The following is a 16750-nucleotide window of genomic DNA, read 5'->3' as shown; positions in this document are numbered from 1 at the left end:
ATTAAGTGCATAAATGGGTTAGAATCACACGTTTTATTGGTGAAAGTGAAGTGCTGCTCTTTCTGGACAAGAACAAAGACAGCAAAATCATTTTGTCTTATAGACAAAGCCCAGATAAGCAAGGCATCCTAGCAACGGGCTTTGCTCCCATACAGGCAGAGATTTAAAGAAGGTGCCAAGAAATGTACAGGAGCACAAATGTTTTTAATGACACAGGTACAGAATATAGAATGATCTTCATATATATCCACTTATTTTAAGTCTTTGTTACCTACTACATAAAGAAAAGAGCTTCCTACTGCTGCACACTAAGGCCAGCATTGTCTGTTAAGGACTCTTTATTGTGACTTGACACTACCTATTTTTTGTGCCACATCATGGGAATGTCGTAAAATACTGCGGAATAAACTACAGCTGTTACCAGGCTTAGTAACAAGAAAGCAGGTCTCTGAGGCATTGGCAGCTCAGTGCTCTGGTGACCGTCTCTTTGAACAGCCACCTGGAGCTGTTATTCCAAGACACAGAAGGCATCACCAGCTGCCATGCAGCCCATTTATAACTTACACACACTGCAGATCTGCAAGAATGTTTCACATTTGTTTAAAGACAGGTACTCCGCGTCATACTTTCAGAATGCAAATCCCACGCTCTTCAGCTTGAGTCAGAGAAAACAGAACACCATCTCTGCTCAACCTCCAGCTTCCCCCACTACATTCCAATGAGACACATGCACAAATCTCCTAGCCCTGGCATGATGGAGTGAACTCTGAACTTCAGACAGCTCATCCAGACAGAGGCCTGCGTCACTGAACCACAGGAGTCCCATTGGGAGCACCAGGAGGCCCCCACAGCGAACAGCAAGAGGTGTGAAGTGGGTAGACTGCGTGATGCAACATCGCAAGCAGAACACTCTCCAACTACACATGCTTATGAGGAGGCTGCTCAATGCACCACTATAATTTCCATATTTCAACAGCCCACCATTAGTCAATCTTAGCTAGTTAATTGAAAGCAACTGATTAATATTTATTAGGTGGAAAATTAATTTTACCATATGGTATTCTCTACAAATAATTACTGAAAGAAATTTTATGGAAAAAAATGAAAAGACTTGCATAAATGATACATGAAAAGATCTGTAATATCTATCCATCCATTTTGCACAATGACACAAAAGAACTACGAATACAGAAAATACCAACACCAAGGAATGAGCAACACATTATATATCAGTTTATATGTGTGTAATTACTAATGTGGTTTATACAATTAATTAAATGAGTGGAAGAAAATCTTTAATATGTAGCCAGCCAAACAGGTCACTAATTTGGCCAATTTTTGTCATAACAACATCTGCATAGATACAATAAATGGACAATCACAAATTAAGTGATCTAAATGACACAATCACACAAACACTGGTTGTCTGCAGTGTTCATTTATCTTACAATACGATTGCAAAGATGTAAGCTGTATTATACAAGGGTTTTATATTACTTTTATTAAACAGCATCTACCAAGACTCACAAATGAACATGCCACTAGGTAGAGTGCAATGCATTTAAACAGACATTGATGTGCCATGAGACCATGCAATCACCTAAAAGTAAGCCACTGGAGAAACCATGATTTTTTTTTTATTTTATATCCATCCATTTCACGAGCCAACAGTTTCCCTTACTGATTCACCAGAAGCCACAGCCCACTGAGGCAGTACTGCACAAAGAACGAGAACTATTCCTTCATGAGAGGTCATTTCATCATAATGCAAAATGACTTCCACCATTCCAACTTAACCCTGCTAATTAAGCAAACGTGTATTGTGCTGACATGTAGTAAGCACCAGGAGAAACCAAAAACCATCCATCCATCCATCCATTATCCAACCCGCTCTATCATAACTACAGGGTCACGGAGGCCTGCTGGAGCCTATCCCAGCCAACACAGGGCGCAAGGCAGGAAACAAACCCCGGGCATGTCTTAGGACTGTGGGAGGAAACCGGAGCACCCGGAGGAAGCCCACGCAGACACTGGGAGAACATGCAAACTCCAGGCAGGGAGGACCCAGGAAGCGAACCCAGGTCTCCTTACTGCAAGGCAGGAGTGCCACTGTGCCGCCCCACCAAAAACCTTATGGATAAAATATGGCACTCCAGGATAGGAAGTGACCCCCAAGTCCTAGGTACTGTTAGTCAGTAGTGCCTACAACTGTGCTGCAATACTGAATATGAGCAACTGCATATTTCATACAATGTAAATATTTACAAGTTATATTGTTAAGAGACTTTTGCTGCATGTGTATTGATATATTATGGCAAACCAACATATACAAGATAATATTCTCAAATCTGCTTAAATCCAGTTCAAGGTCAGAAAAGGGGCAAGAACCAATCATGGATGGAACCCCCTCAAATACATGCACATTGACAATGAACGAAACTAGATGAGGAGAGAATGTGCCAACTCCATGTGGACAACAGCAAAAATATTTGTTCTGTTATATAAAGCACACAAAAGTCCTTCCCACTGCATTTTTTATGTATGCCACAATTCCAATTCATAGTAATGGGATGCGCAAGCTTATCACAAAAACAGTGACTGCAAGACACAAACCAACTCTAGACAGGTCACCAGTCCACTGAAGAGCAATTTAAATTTGAGGTTCAGCTTAGTTTAGGAATAATGTGGGCTCCAATAAATATTATAAAAAGCTACAGGTATGTTAATTCAGCACTTTACCTACTGTATATAATAACATAGGCATATTTGTTGCACTACATATACTGAAAGCTTACAAGCACACCTTTAAAAAAATGGACGACTACTGAACAGTTGGCATCCATGACCTTCGTGGAGCTAATAATTGACATGAAAAAGGAAAAATCACCTCAGCACAAACTCAGTCATCCATTACTTCCCTTGTCACTTTGTTTTAATAAACACTTTGCTGCTTTACAGTATATAAAAACGCATACAGTACTTAATCATGTGACGTGCAGGTATCTAAAGTAATAAATTCCAGGTCATTCATTGTGACCCAAAGCTTTATGACTTGATACTCTGGTTTTTCCCCCTATTTGTCAGTTTTACTAATTTGCAGGGGGTCCTGGATGCAAAGCCAGGCAGCACAAAAAAAAACGATATAGTCCGGAGACCTTCCTTCCTTTCTGACCCTGGCTCTTTCTCTTCCTTTTTATTCTGCACGGGTGGGGGGCTGTGGTGGGCGGGGCACAACCTGGCTGTAAACTGTACGACAACAGCGCTATAACCCCCCCCCCATCCCCCACACACACACCTGTTTTCCTCAGCACGAACCCTCCTAACATATACAGTAGGTATGCACCTAGTTACGACTCCCAAGGCTGAAAGTCCTCCAGTGTTCAAGAGCACCGTTTACTTTCAACACTGAAAAACCTTTTGGGAAAGATAGGCGACACGTCTCTTTCTTTCATTTTCGAAAAGGATTTCTCACACGAGGCAACCCGCACTGATCTGTCGATTTCAGTCTAGGGAATCTGCGCTCTTAAACTCACGGCAGAGAAAAGTTGGAGCATCGCAAGTCGGAGATGCTTTTAATGAAATCACGAATGAAAACGTGATCGGCCTTATTCCTACGCACACAAGGCAACAAGCCAACAGCAGGCAACATCCCCCAACAACGTGCTGTAGGTCTCAATTAAACGGCAATTTACAACCACAGCCATACTCTATGATAAGCGCCATGTGCTGGACGGCCGTAATCTGGATTTATCCAGCATAATCAAATCTTAATATTTGTTCACATGTTTTGGTTGCGGATATAAAATGTTAATGAGTTTTTAAAAAGAAGAGAAAATAGAAACGTCTTCGTCGACTTCCCCTTTTTTCCGGTGGTGCTGCCTTTCTTCCTTCAAGATGAAAAACTTAAGCACTCAAAGTACATCTAAACACAGAGAGTGAGAAAAAAAAGACTGACCTTTAAAGTAATCTCTTTTATTCGCTCCTGTCGCGTTTTGGGAAGAGTTTCTATCATCCGAGACATTTTTATAGAAAACGTATATGATCAATCAGTGTCTTGTTCCCCTGATTTTAAACACTGTAACTCCAGTTTGATCGTGACTAGTTTGAGCAAACGGCATGGAAAAGAAGCTCGATAAGTTTTCGTTTTCTCTTCTTCTGCTCTTCCTGTCTTCTAAGCTAACACCACAATGAGCCTTTCAATTCCGCAAGAGGAAGTTTTTTCAGCACCCTGCTGCCCGAAATTAAAAAGTACCTCAGACCGCGCCTCTTTTAAGGTAACCACGCCCAATTGGCAGACCCTCCGCCACGATGGTTTTGCGATTAGTAGAAGGCGTGTTCACTACAACACAATGCCCCGCCTCGTATGCTAAGTTTCAAACACCCGTCAGCGAGAGCGGCTCATACCAAGAGTACTAGCAGACAATCTAAGGCATTGTGGGTAAATTAACTGTACCAATAAACCGTTATATTTCAGAATAGACTTTGACTGTTAAACCTCCCTCTTTCAGTATTTAATCCCTCTCTTTATCAGACGTCTACGAAAAAAGTACGATTTTAAGGCGGTTTTATCATTAAAAAATCTATCCTAATCCCGCCTATATTAAAATAAGAGGCGGGCTCAGCACAATAAGAGCCGACAATGGATGCATTATGGGAGAAGCGTGGCACTCAAAATGACAGTTAAGTTCGGAGGTACATGTAAACATAAAAAATAACCACGACAAATCACCACAAAATATATAATCGTTTGTTTTGGAATTAGCAGCTACCGCACTGCTTCGGTTTACTTTTAAGATCTAAATAAACGCACCGTTAGCCATGAGTCTGTTTTTCGTTAAAATATCTCCGCCCACTGCCAGGCTTTTTAAAAAATACAGTACACATGAACAATGCCAAATAAGGTGGTTGGTTTTGATACCCCATTCTAAATTGATGTGGGATTGTGAGTATGCATTGTGATAAGAGTGACGTTTTGTCCATGTTTGTCTCCGGCTTCGTCTTGGATGAAGCTAGTTGAGGAAACAGATAAGTGGGCGGGTTCGAAAATGAATGGATGGAGCTGTATTTTAAAGTCTTCATACAAGTATTCTTTCTTATAAGCACTTAATGGCGGGCTTATTTAGATTTATAAAGCTTTAGAAAACGGATGGTTTGAGAGCCTGTCAAGAATACGCCGTTATGGCCAGAACATGAATTGTACTGTACATGCAATAATAAATACTGTAATAGCTGTTTGCTAAGACTAATACAATACGTGCACCAATACATCATTTCAATTGCTCTTACAATAAAAACAAAGAGAAGTCAGAAATTGCAGTCTTATTAATATACGTATCCAGACTCTTAATTCAGTACTTTAGAGCAACTGCAGCTTCAAGGCTTCCTACGTTAAGTCTCTACAACCTTGCACACCTGGATTTAAGCAATTTATCCCATTCTTCCTGGCAGATTCTCCCAAGCTCCATTAGATTGGATAGGAAGTGTCTACAAAGTGCCACCTTCAAATCTCTCCCCACATGTTCTATGGCAGTGTTTCTCAACCACTGGGTCATGAAGCAATTTTGAGTTGCTGGCCACTGCTGGTTGTCAAGAATAGCTATTGTTTATAATATAATAATATAATAATGTATACAGCAGCTAGTCTTGTTTCCCCCCATGCTCTGTCAATCACGCTCAATTACACCCCTCCCAGCTCTGACAATCACACTTGATTAATCCACCACCCCCACCACTTAATTTGCCAAGGGAAAACCAACCCTGCAACCCACCCCCACCCAATCTTATGATTATGCTCAATTCACCAAGGGGAATCACACCCCACACTCTAACAATCATGTTCTATTCACAAATGAAGACCACCACTCTCCCTCCTTGGTGGGTCATGAAGACACTTCCAGGACAAAAATTGGGTCACAACATTAAAACGGTGTTGGGGTTTAAGTCTGGGGTTTGGCTGGGCTACTAAGGACAGTCAGCAATTTGTCTCAAAGTCATTTCAGCTGTGTCTTAGCAGGTTTTCTTCAAGGACTTCTCTCTTAATTGGCTGTATTCATCCTTCCTTCAATTCTGACCAGTCTACTTGTCCATGGAATTGATAAGCAGCCCCCATAGCATGATGCTGGTGGTTCCAAAGTGCTTCCATTTCACAATTATTGAGGCCACTGTGCTCCAGGGAACACTCAAAGATCTGGAAATGGTTTTATACCCTTGCCCTGATCCATGTCTCACTACATTTCTATCACATAGGTCTACAGAAAGTTCCCTGGAGTTAATGGCTTGGTTTTAATTATGATGTGCAGTGTGAATTATAGGACCTTATGTACACAGGTGTGTGCTCTTCTAAACAATGTCCGATTACAGGTGGACTCCACTCAAGTTCTAGACACATCTCAAGGATAATTAAAGCCAACAGGTTGCATCTGACCACAATTTAGAGTGCCATAGCAAAGGGTCTGAATAGGTACATGAATGAGATATTTCAGCTTCTTATTTCTCTCTTTTATATTAAAAAAATCCTGGGATGAGACAAGACTTTTTAGCCTGGGATGAGACGTGACTTTTTCAGAGAGATACTTTCACGTCCTGCCAGAAAAGACTTTGTGCCAAGAGATTTAACCACACCTGGGGCCGGAAATAAAAGAAAAAGAGTAGATGACAAAGTAGAACATCATAAAGAGGTTTGGAAAATGTTGGCGCGATACACATGCAGAGCAGGTTAGAAATTCTGAAAGTACTACAACTCGAAAGTCTCAAAAAATGTTAGCAAAGATCACATTAGCGCAAATGGAAATTACAGTAATCCCTCCTCGACCGCGGGGGTTGCGTTCCAGAACCCCCCACGATAGATGAAAATCCGTGAAGTAGAAACCATGTGTTTGTATGGTTATTTTTATATATTTTAAGCCCTTATAAGCTCTCCCACACTGTTAACATTATTAGAGCCCTCTAGACATGAAATAACACCCTTTAGTCAAAAGTTTAAACTGTGCTCCATGACAAGACAGAGATAACAGTTCTTTCTCACAATTAAAAGAATGCAAATATATCTTCTCTTCAAAGGAATGCGTGTCAGGAGCAGAGGATGTCAGAGAGAGAGAGAGAGCGCGAGAGAAAAGCAAACAATCAAAAACTCAATACGTGCTTTTAAGTATGCCCAAGCACTGCCATAAAGCGGCATTTTTTAGAGGAGCGTCTGTATCCTTTAGGCAAACAGCCTCTGTGCAAACAGCCCCTCTGCTCACACCCCCTCTGTCAGGCGCAGAGAATGTCAGACAGATTGAGACTGAGAAAAGCAAACAATCTAGCACCGTCGGGAAGCATATCGTATATCATTGAGGAGTTTTAGTTAATACGTAATACATGCTCTGATTGGGTAGCTTCTAAGCCATCCGCCAATAGCGTCCCTTGTATGAAATCAAATGGGCAAACAAACTGAGGAAGCATGTACCATAAATTAAAAGACCCATTGTCCGCAGAAATCCGCAAACCAGTGAAAAATCCATGATATATATTTAGATATGCTTACATTTAAAATCTGCGATGGAGTGAAGCCGCGAAAGTCGAAGCGTGATATAGAGAGGGATCACTGTATTACTCGTTGAAATAATGAAACAGTGAAAAGAGATCAAATATATTGTTCAGATTTCAATTTTAAGTCGGAGACTTGTACATCGTCTAATACGTGTTGCCATCAGGGAAAAGGAGTGTTTCTTCCCAATGAAGAGGCATATCCGCGAGAATTAAAAGATTTGCTGTTTGGTGAAAGTCAAATCCACATATGCAAGCGGCAGAGACGCGAAGTGGATGGCGCATTGCGTAGGCTGGAGGGGTTGATGAGCGAAGTGAGCAGGGGGCAAAGCCCCCTTAGTTTTTTACATTTTCAAAACTTTCTGAAAACATGTTTCCACTTTGTTTTATAAATTATTGAGTATAGATTGATGGGCAAAAAAGGAAAATACATCTATTTCAAATAAAATTTACAACACAAATGTAATGTAGAGTCCATCCTGACAGGCTACATGGTGTGCTGGTATGGTAGCAGTTCAGCGAAGGATCACAAGGCATTACAAAGGGCAGTGAAAACAGCGCAGGTCAACACTGGAACACAGACACCATCTCTGCAGGTCATATTTGCCAAGTGCTGTCTGGGCAATGTAAGATTAATCAAATAGGACCCTAGTCATCCTGCATGGGCATTCTTCTCCCTTCTTTAATCAGACAGGTGCTATAGAACAATTAACAATAGAACTGTGAGATTTATGAACAGTTTCAACCCGCAGGTAAGAAGGCTGCTCATCTATCATTATGTGATAAACTTATCTGTAATCTACTGAACGATTCAAGTGCTATTCCTGTGTACAGTATGTAATGTTTTGTTTAGTGTTATTTACTGTGATTAGTATTAATAGCATATTTAAGTATGAGCTTTTTCTTTTGTTGATGTTTATGTTGATTATCATGTCTGCAAGAAACATTATGCAAGGAAGAATTTCACTGTGTACATGTGACAATAACAAGATCTTGACCGATAAAGTGTGCAGAAAGTGAAGAGGTCTGAATACTTTTTGAATTCACTGTATGTACTGTACATATATAAATATACATACAAGTATATATCTGCACAAGTTCTCAAGTATTCCAAGTAATTATAATCATAAGGTAAAATACATTAAAGATCAGCATACTGACATACTGGCTAGTGCTGCTACATCACGGCTGCAGAGCTCTGGGGTCAAATGCACTGTCTTAGGTGGAGTTTTACAAATTCTGATTCTCTCTGTCTCTGAGGGTCTTAGTGTACACATTTCAAAGACGTGTATGATAGATTAACTGGCAACCCTGAATATGTCCTGTATGAGCGAGTGTGAGGGTGTGTGCATGTATGTGCACATCTAAGGCAGCTACCAAGATAGCCTCTGGTTGGCCATAAACGTGAGCTGGATTAAACAGGTCTGATAATGTATTTCCTTTCATCCTTTAAGGCCAATTGTCAGTTGTTTATTACCTGCAATTTACTTTTCCAACACATGCACACAGTGGTTTTCTTCAGTTGTTACATGGTTTGTTTTATCAATTAGTCTTTATTTTATATATCACTTAACAACACCATTGCAAAGCACTTTTGTGTAGCAAACAAGAATAGACATTCTGAGTCTGTATTTAAGGTACTGTATAAACAGGCATTATGCTTATTTATGAATGCTGCTGTGCTTTGTTTTCACAAAACCTGTGAAAATAATACTGGAAACCATTCATCCATTTTTAAATTTGATTTATTCATTTAAAAGTTGCTCATAGCCAGAGCCTAGTCCAAAAGCAACAAACAAGCAAGAGCAACTGTGCACAAGACAACAAACCATCACAGGTTTCAACTATGCCATGCCAATTGGCATAGCAGTATGTCTTTAACCTGGGGGTTAGGTTTTGTAGAGAATGGCTTTCTTAAATAAAAATGCACTAATGTGAGACTGAAACCAAAGTCCCATATTTTTCAACATCCATTCCAAACTGAATGCAATACAGTAACACTTGCATACCCACCCACACATTCAGTAGCTATCTGAGGTAGATCTACATGAAATTCATCTGCTTGATTTGTTTTAATAATGATGTACCCAGTTCTACCCAGTTCTTGGTTACATTTACAGGTCCTCTGTAGAAGCTGCTACTGCTACTCAGAGGCAACAGGAAATGTTTTAGTAAGAAAAGTATTCATATGAAACTGTGAGAGAGAACCACAGCCTTTATATTTAGAATGCAAAGGAAACGCCCAAAAAAAAGAAAAAAGGTTAGAGCCAGCAATAAATCTCACTGCGCACAGGATTTTAAGCACATTGAGTGCTTAGTAGCCAGCCGGTGAATTTGACCCAGATGGGCCTGAGTGGGCGTGCTCTTTAATTAAGCACTGTGAAGCTCTGAAACCCACTCATATATCAGGAACATCATTATCTGCACAGGGGTATCTTTCAATTTCAGGATATCATACACTGTCCTTCGTGAGATGCACCATGCCAGCTACCTCTAGGAAGTAATAACATAAGAAAAAGACACCAGAGAAGGCCCAAACTGGCTTGCCCAGATTTGTCCTATTAACTTTATGAGAAAGGTTGCAGTACAGTTCACCACTAGTCCAGATACACTTGCACCCTAATCAAAATGATTATTTTCAGAGGAAAAACAAGCCTTTGAACTGAAAAGAGTAGTAAATGGGGCACAACGTTTGTCTTTTACATTTACAGACTGGTGTTTAATAAAAAAAAAAAAAAAGATCCAGACATGGAGATAATAGGCACAATGGCCTTACTGTTATGAAATTAGTAAATGTCCAGTCCAATTCCCACTATTACTCTACTGGAAAAGCAATACTGAAATTTATGAAACAGGCCATATTTCAAAATGTGGTCCTCAGAAACAAAGTGGGTGTTGCTCAGTGCTACTATATCATGAACTACCCTGTGACGTAAAACAATGAATCTTTATTCTCACTGGTAAATGCAGAATAGCCAACACATCAAAACCCCAGAAATTACAATTTAATATAATATAATGCAGCAGCCAGCCTTCTGACCAAGTTCAGGTCAGCCATGACTCTATATAGTACAGTACTGCCAAAGCACTGCCTGTATTATGCAAAATTCAGTCTTTTTAATCTAAAAAGTAAAAGTCTTTTCTGACCCACACAGCATAAATATTATTACTCCCCAACCAAGCTGGCGATGCGATTCTATCAAAGGTTTCAATTTCATGATACTTCCTTTCTATAAAGATGCGTACAGATCAGCAGAGACCTCTTCTCAATCAAAGATTTGTGGCAATGAGCCCTTAAAGATGACAAAAGAGAACCATTTCAATTCTTGTCTTTCCTCACATTGTAGTAGAACGTGAGTAGAGTGGAAGGCAACACATAAGGAACAGATCAGTTCAGGTCAGCAGCTGCACATCTTGTGTTGGAGCTGGGCTAACTGGGACTCTATCACTACTTTTTCACTCCATTATTCAACGACAACATGACTGAAGGAGGTAATAAACATGTACTACAATAAATGAAGCAATAGTTTTTACTTTGTATAAAACCTTTTTATAGCAATTATAATCTCAAGGCATTTTAGCTGTGTAGTGTACATTATTATATCAATGGTCCAATCAATTTTTATTGACAGTTTTAACACAGACAGGATAGGTGACCTGCTCAAGGTCACATAGTGAGTCAGAAGCATAGACTTTGGCAATTGCAGTAGCAATTGATTTAAATATCCATAAGGCTGAGCAATATTTTAACTTGGAAAAGGGTGGATAGGCAAACCAGAGGATGCTGTAATCTGATGAAATGGCAGTCCTCAGCTACTCCTTTATTACTTAGTTGTGTTCTCTTCTACTGATATCAGAAATGTCATCTTCCAGGGTGTGTTGTGAGTCTTAACCACATTAAAAATGAAGAACTGCGCTGAAAGTAAACGCAGCAGTGGTAGATAAATTATAAGGCAACATGGATCACAATTATTTTTGCATTAAGTGTACAAATTAACACAGGGAAGACAATCACTGGACAGGGGATGGCTGGATGCAGTCATGAGGCAAGTTTACTGGCTGTGGAGCTGCCTGGTGAATCCAACAGCTATAAATCTGTACAAGAGTACAACTGACGGTGCAGATGAAGGTTGCTGAAATCACAGCAGTGCCAATAGAAGACACTTGTTGGTGGTCTGTGAAGAAAGCAGAACCCACGCCAGGCAACAAAATCAAGTCTGAGAATGGTTGCATTACAACTTGGTATTTGTACTGGCACCTTATGAAGGGTTAGCTCCTGCTGCCAAAATCTGCATTCAGCAAACCTTAAAATTGAAAAGGTATTTTCAGAAAACAGACTGAGGTGGGGAACATAACATTTGCTTAATGTATCCACTTAATCACAGAAATTCCAACTGCCATTTATCAGGAAAGGCTCCACATACAAGAGAACATGAAATGGTCTAAAATAAAAGCTTCTCTACAACCCATGGACCCCTTAAACTGCAAGATTCACTTGCTTTATTTTCTGCTCTATCCAGGTTGGCCACAGATGGCTAGATTCTTGTTGAGTCAAATTGCATTGAGAATAAGTTGATGTAGAAAGGAACCTGCCATTGTCACAAGTACAGTTCAGCTTGGAGCAATAATGGAAAGAGACTTGAAGGGGCTGCTATAATGCTGATGTTCTGGTGGATGGTTCACTGCAGAAAATGAGAAAGAGATGAGAGGGCTTATCAAGTTTAAATAATTGAGGCAGCCTGACTGAGGGTAACTGTTGTTTTTCCTTGAAAACCATTTAAAGAGCACGATGATTTCAAGAATCATAACTATAAGGAATGTGGGACAATCTCCTCAGCTCCAGACAAAATCCTTTGTCTGTCAAAGTGAAAATGAAATCTGCACTTGGATTAATATTTTCCTAACAGTTCAGTCAGGACATGTAAACTTAGGATATCAGGTTAAACCATGGGCAAATAAGTTATTTGTGTAAAATTTAAATTCTGTAGCCAGTTTTCTGATCTCTCATCATCAAGGTAGTTGTGCAGTTTCTTTGCTTAATCATTCATTTCTGTATACTGGATGTCTAGCACTTGTGTACTGTATGTGTTGTTTATTATTTTTAAACAGTCCTTTGTAATGCAGGAACATACAAATTGATATTAATTTGGGAGACAAATCTTTTAGAGACTGTGTGAATCTCAAAGTGGTGGTTCAGGTTGGCAAAACACACTGGAGACAGAAGGAATTAGGAGGTAACACTTTCTAAAGCAGCATGATTGACTCAACAAGGGTTTACTCTTCTCTCAGTGTCCTCTAGTGGTGTTTTGTATGATTTTGTATGATGGTTTTATGATCCATTGTTCCAATGTCTAAACCTCCTTTTTGCAATACGGGGGCATGGAACACCAGAGCATCAGTCACAAGGCTTGAACTAACCCTGGAGAGAATGTTAGATTAGTTACTGACATTAAATTTAACTGGTATGACTGAGTGTGCGCTGTGATAGACTATCATCTGATTTTCCTCCACTGACACTGGGATGTTAAGGGAAAAATTCACTTGCACGTGGGTCGGAGAACATGCAGACTACACACAGTAATCTGTTCTGCATTTTAAATCAGTCACCTGGACCTGAGAAACAGTTAGTGCAAACCATCATGATTCTTGAAACATGCAACATATGGGAAATATCTGAGATCCACGATAAACAAGCCAAAGTTTGGTGGTGTTACAGAATTTACCAATTAGTTTAATCAGCTAAGCTGTCTCACAAGCTGTCACACGGTCTAAGACAAACAAGTGCATACAAAAAGTAAGCAGGGTTTTAGGAATTAAGCATTGTGAACAAACAACATGGATTTTTTTATTCACAGCAAGTTCCACATGATACTGACTAACAAACTATTTTAAATACTTCTAAAAATCTGAGTTTTTGGTAAATGTCAATGATAAAACTAGGCTTCCCATAATGCAGTCATCAGAGCAAGTTTATCAAGCTCTTCAATGATTTACCTATTTAAATGATGCAGCATGTGATGAGATGGACACCGTCAACACAGAAACTTTTTTCACTAGTGCAAACAAATGTCTTTTGTTATATCGCATGCATGTATGTAAGTATGTATGTATGTATGTATGTATGTATGCATGTGCATACTGTATATCTGCTGAGGAGTGTCTAGAACTCTAGGTAAGAAAAAAAATCTCCAAATTTGTAAAGAAAGAAAGATCGGGTAATAGATTGTAGATCCTAGGTAAATGAACTGAGTCGCAAAACACCACACGGGACACTCTATGTTCATGCATCTCAGGGAAAGGACACAAAATCCTCAGTAACTGACCTGGCAGTGAACAATATGTCCTATAACTGTAAAGGGGGAGGGAATATTCTGGGAGAATACCAGTGAAAGCTAGCAGTATTCTGTCAGAACATTAGATTTAACAATGGAAGGGATCAAGTTGGCTATGTGTATTAAATGAGTTTATGAAGCCCAAAAGCTGAAGATTCAGGATTCAGGGGTCAATATTGTCAGATGGCCCCAAGACATATTAGAACCACTGCAAACCCCACAAATAACTCCATGGACAAACTCAGACATGAACTCAAAGTAATGTTTAAAATTATCATGCCCTGCCAAAGTCAGTTCTGCTCAAAGTTGGGAAGAAGAGGACAGAACCTCCACTACAGCAGTGAGAAAAAAAGTACTCAGACATCAAAAATATAAAGAGAAAGAGAAGACAATGAGAGATTCAGAGAAATAAGGGGCAAGGCCACTTAAGGTTTAAGCAGGCCAGATGCTCCATTACCAAAGTTATGACCTTGAATCTGCACAGGCAGGGCTAGATTTGTATCCCTATGTCCACAAACAGTTTGAGGCTGTGCACCATGTCCATGTATAATCACACTTGAATCTATAACCTTCATTGATCTTCCCAATTTCAGAGTAGAAAGACACAGGACTAGTTAAAGACATATTCTTCTGGTGTAATATTCACTCATAGTATTTATTCTAAAACCAATGTCAAAATGACAGGTCATCCTTAGCCTAACTTCTTCCTCTTCCTCTTTTCCCACTTCTATGTGGGTTTGATGTACTTGATTATCCATCTCCATACAGCTCAGCTCTGCACCTCCTACTCAGTCAAAATCTTTTACTTCAGATCTTCTTTTACTTTATCTATCCAGTTCTGCTTTAGCCTCTCTCCCTTTCTCTTCGCCTAGACTTCCATTCCCATCATTCGCTTGCCTACATATTCATTGTCTCTCTTCATCATATGTCCATATCACTTCAACATACTTTCCTGTATTTTCTTAGATATCTTTCTACGTTTGTTGTACATTTGATTGTCTCATTTCTTCTTCTGTCCTTTGTTGTTTTGTTCTCAGTTCCGCCACATCTTACTTCTTCTCCTGCACTCCCTTTACTGGCCATGTCTCACTTCTACATATCACTGCTGTTCTTACCACTGTATCAAAAACCTTACCTTTAACCTTTGCTTTAATTCCTTGATCACACAATAATCCTGAAACCTTATACTATCTGTACTGGACTCAATAGGTTATCTTTGCATGTAATTTTACATCTTGGGCTACAACTGATTTAGATATTTATATATATCTACCATTTTCATTAGCTCTCCCTGCAGACTAACTTCTGAATCCTAAATTCTAAACCTCATATGTCTTCCTCCTATTTATCTTCAATCCTCTATCTTCCAAAGGCCTTGTCTATTCTTCTGACTTCCTCTCCACTTCCTTTTTTCTGATGCTACACAACACAAAGTCATCAACACAAAGTATGCACCAGGGGATTGGCCTTTTATCCCATGACTTGACACATCCATAACGAAAGATTAAATAGGTAAGGATTTAAGATTACCACAACACTGTTTTTAACCAGACTCCTCATCCCCTCAGACATACCCTGGACAATCCTCACATACTTCTCTGGTACTCCTTTCTCTCTCATGAACCTCCACAACTCTTAACATGGCACTGTATCACAAGCTTTCTCCAAATCAATAAACACTATATGAAAACATTTCTGTTTTTCTCGATACTTCTCTATGAGCTGTCACAATGCAAAGATTGTATCAGTTGATCCTCCCCTATGGAGGTCTCTTCCCTAAGTCTTCTCTCAACTAACTCTATTTATTATGAAGAACATAATAAAAAAAAAATGATACCAAAATTAAAATGAACTGCTGAAAAGCATGTGATACAAAGGATTATGACCCTGCCATTGGATTTAAAAGTTCGGACAACAGATTGATGGTCGGGTATTTTCAGAATCTTTAAAAATAAATGGGTTTGAATAAGGGCTGACAGAGCAAAGTGACTTACTCCAAAGACATTACCAGTCTTTTTGGATCAATCAAATACAGCACGCTTTACAGTTTCAAACATTTTGAGTTTCACAACAGTATCAATAAATTAGTATGCTGCATGTAAAATTTCATGTTACACTATGGAGTTCAAGAACACTGCCACTGGAATTTATGTATTTTAGAAATAACTTTTTTTCTAAATACTAAGTCAGTGTGTATGAGCCAATAGCACGGCAAAAGTTCCTTTCATAGAAATATGCTCAGTTATTTGTTCTGCATGGACTATAACAATTACTATTTACCTAAAATGTTTAGAACAAGGCATTGAGGTGAAGCAATGTTACTTTAGCCAAGGAAGCTACATTTATTATTTTTTATTGTGGGGTGGTGGCATGCAGGTAAATTCAGATTTGACATGACAAGATGAACATCCCCCATTCTGAGTGGGACCGAATATTGAGACAAATGGCATTAAAAGTGCTGACAGATTTTTAGAACACAAAACCTTTGCTTCACTGACATTAAAAAAAGAATAAAATTCTTTTGAGTTTTTTTTTTGCCACAACCATTTTCAGCTACTATTTGGTTTGTGACTTCCCTTCCCTTTTCAGCCTAGATGATCTCCTTCTTTACACTAACAGCGTGTTTTTGCTCTCTGTCTTAACAATTGCCAATGAGTCTGGATGCATTTCTTTGTACTTTTACATGGTCAGACAGGATGTTTCTGTTAACCTCTAAACTTTTTCTTCTGTTGCAAGCCATTAGTTATATCATCAGTCAGAGTGAGTAAGCCAGTTCTGGAGTTGCCGATGCTTTCCATAAAGGGATCACACTATGTTTCAGAGACGAATGAATAAGAATTGAATCATATGCAGTTTGCACTTTTCTTCTCGCTTTCACCTTACCATGACTT

General features: G+C 39.3%; 1 protein-coding gene across 3 annotated transcripts in view; it reads right to left on the bottom strand.

Annotated features, from left to right (window-relative positions):
* The window catches only part of arhgef1a (Rho guanine nucleotide exchange factor (GEF) 1a), a 228888-nt gene that overhangs the window by 101684 nt on the left and 110454 nt on the right, over positions 1 to 16750 (bottom strand). The window contains exon 1 of one of the 3 annotated variants that reach the window (XM_039767017.1): positions 3956 to 4240. The exons of the other annotated variants lie outside the window; for them this stretch is intronic. Coding sequence (XP_039622951.1) covers positions 3956 to 4021 — 66 coding nt within the window. The 5' untranslated portion in view covers positions 4022 to 4240. Of the gene's footprint in view, positions 1 to 3955; positions 4241 to 16750 lie in introns of those variants that run through there. 3 annotated transcript variants of the gene reach the window in all.

Source organism: Polypterus senegalus, chromosome 1 (assembly GCF_016835505.1).
Source record: "Polypterus senegalus isolate Bchr_013 chromosome 1, ASM1683550v1, whole genome shotgun sequence".
Classification (NCBI taxonomy): Eukaryota; Metazoa; Chordata; class Cladistia; order Polypteriformes; family Polypteridae; genus Polypterus; species Polypterus senegalus.
This window is presented reverse-complemented; position numbering and strand designations above follow the sequence as displayed.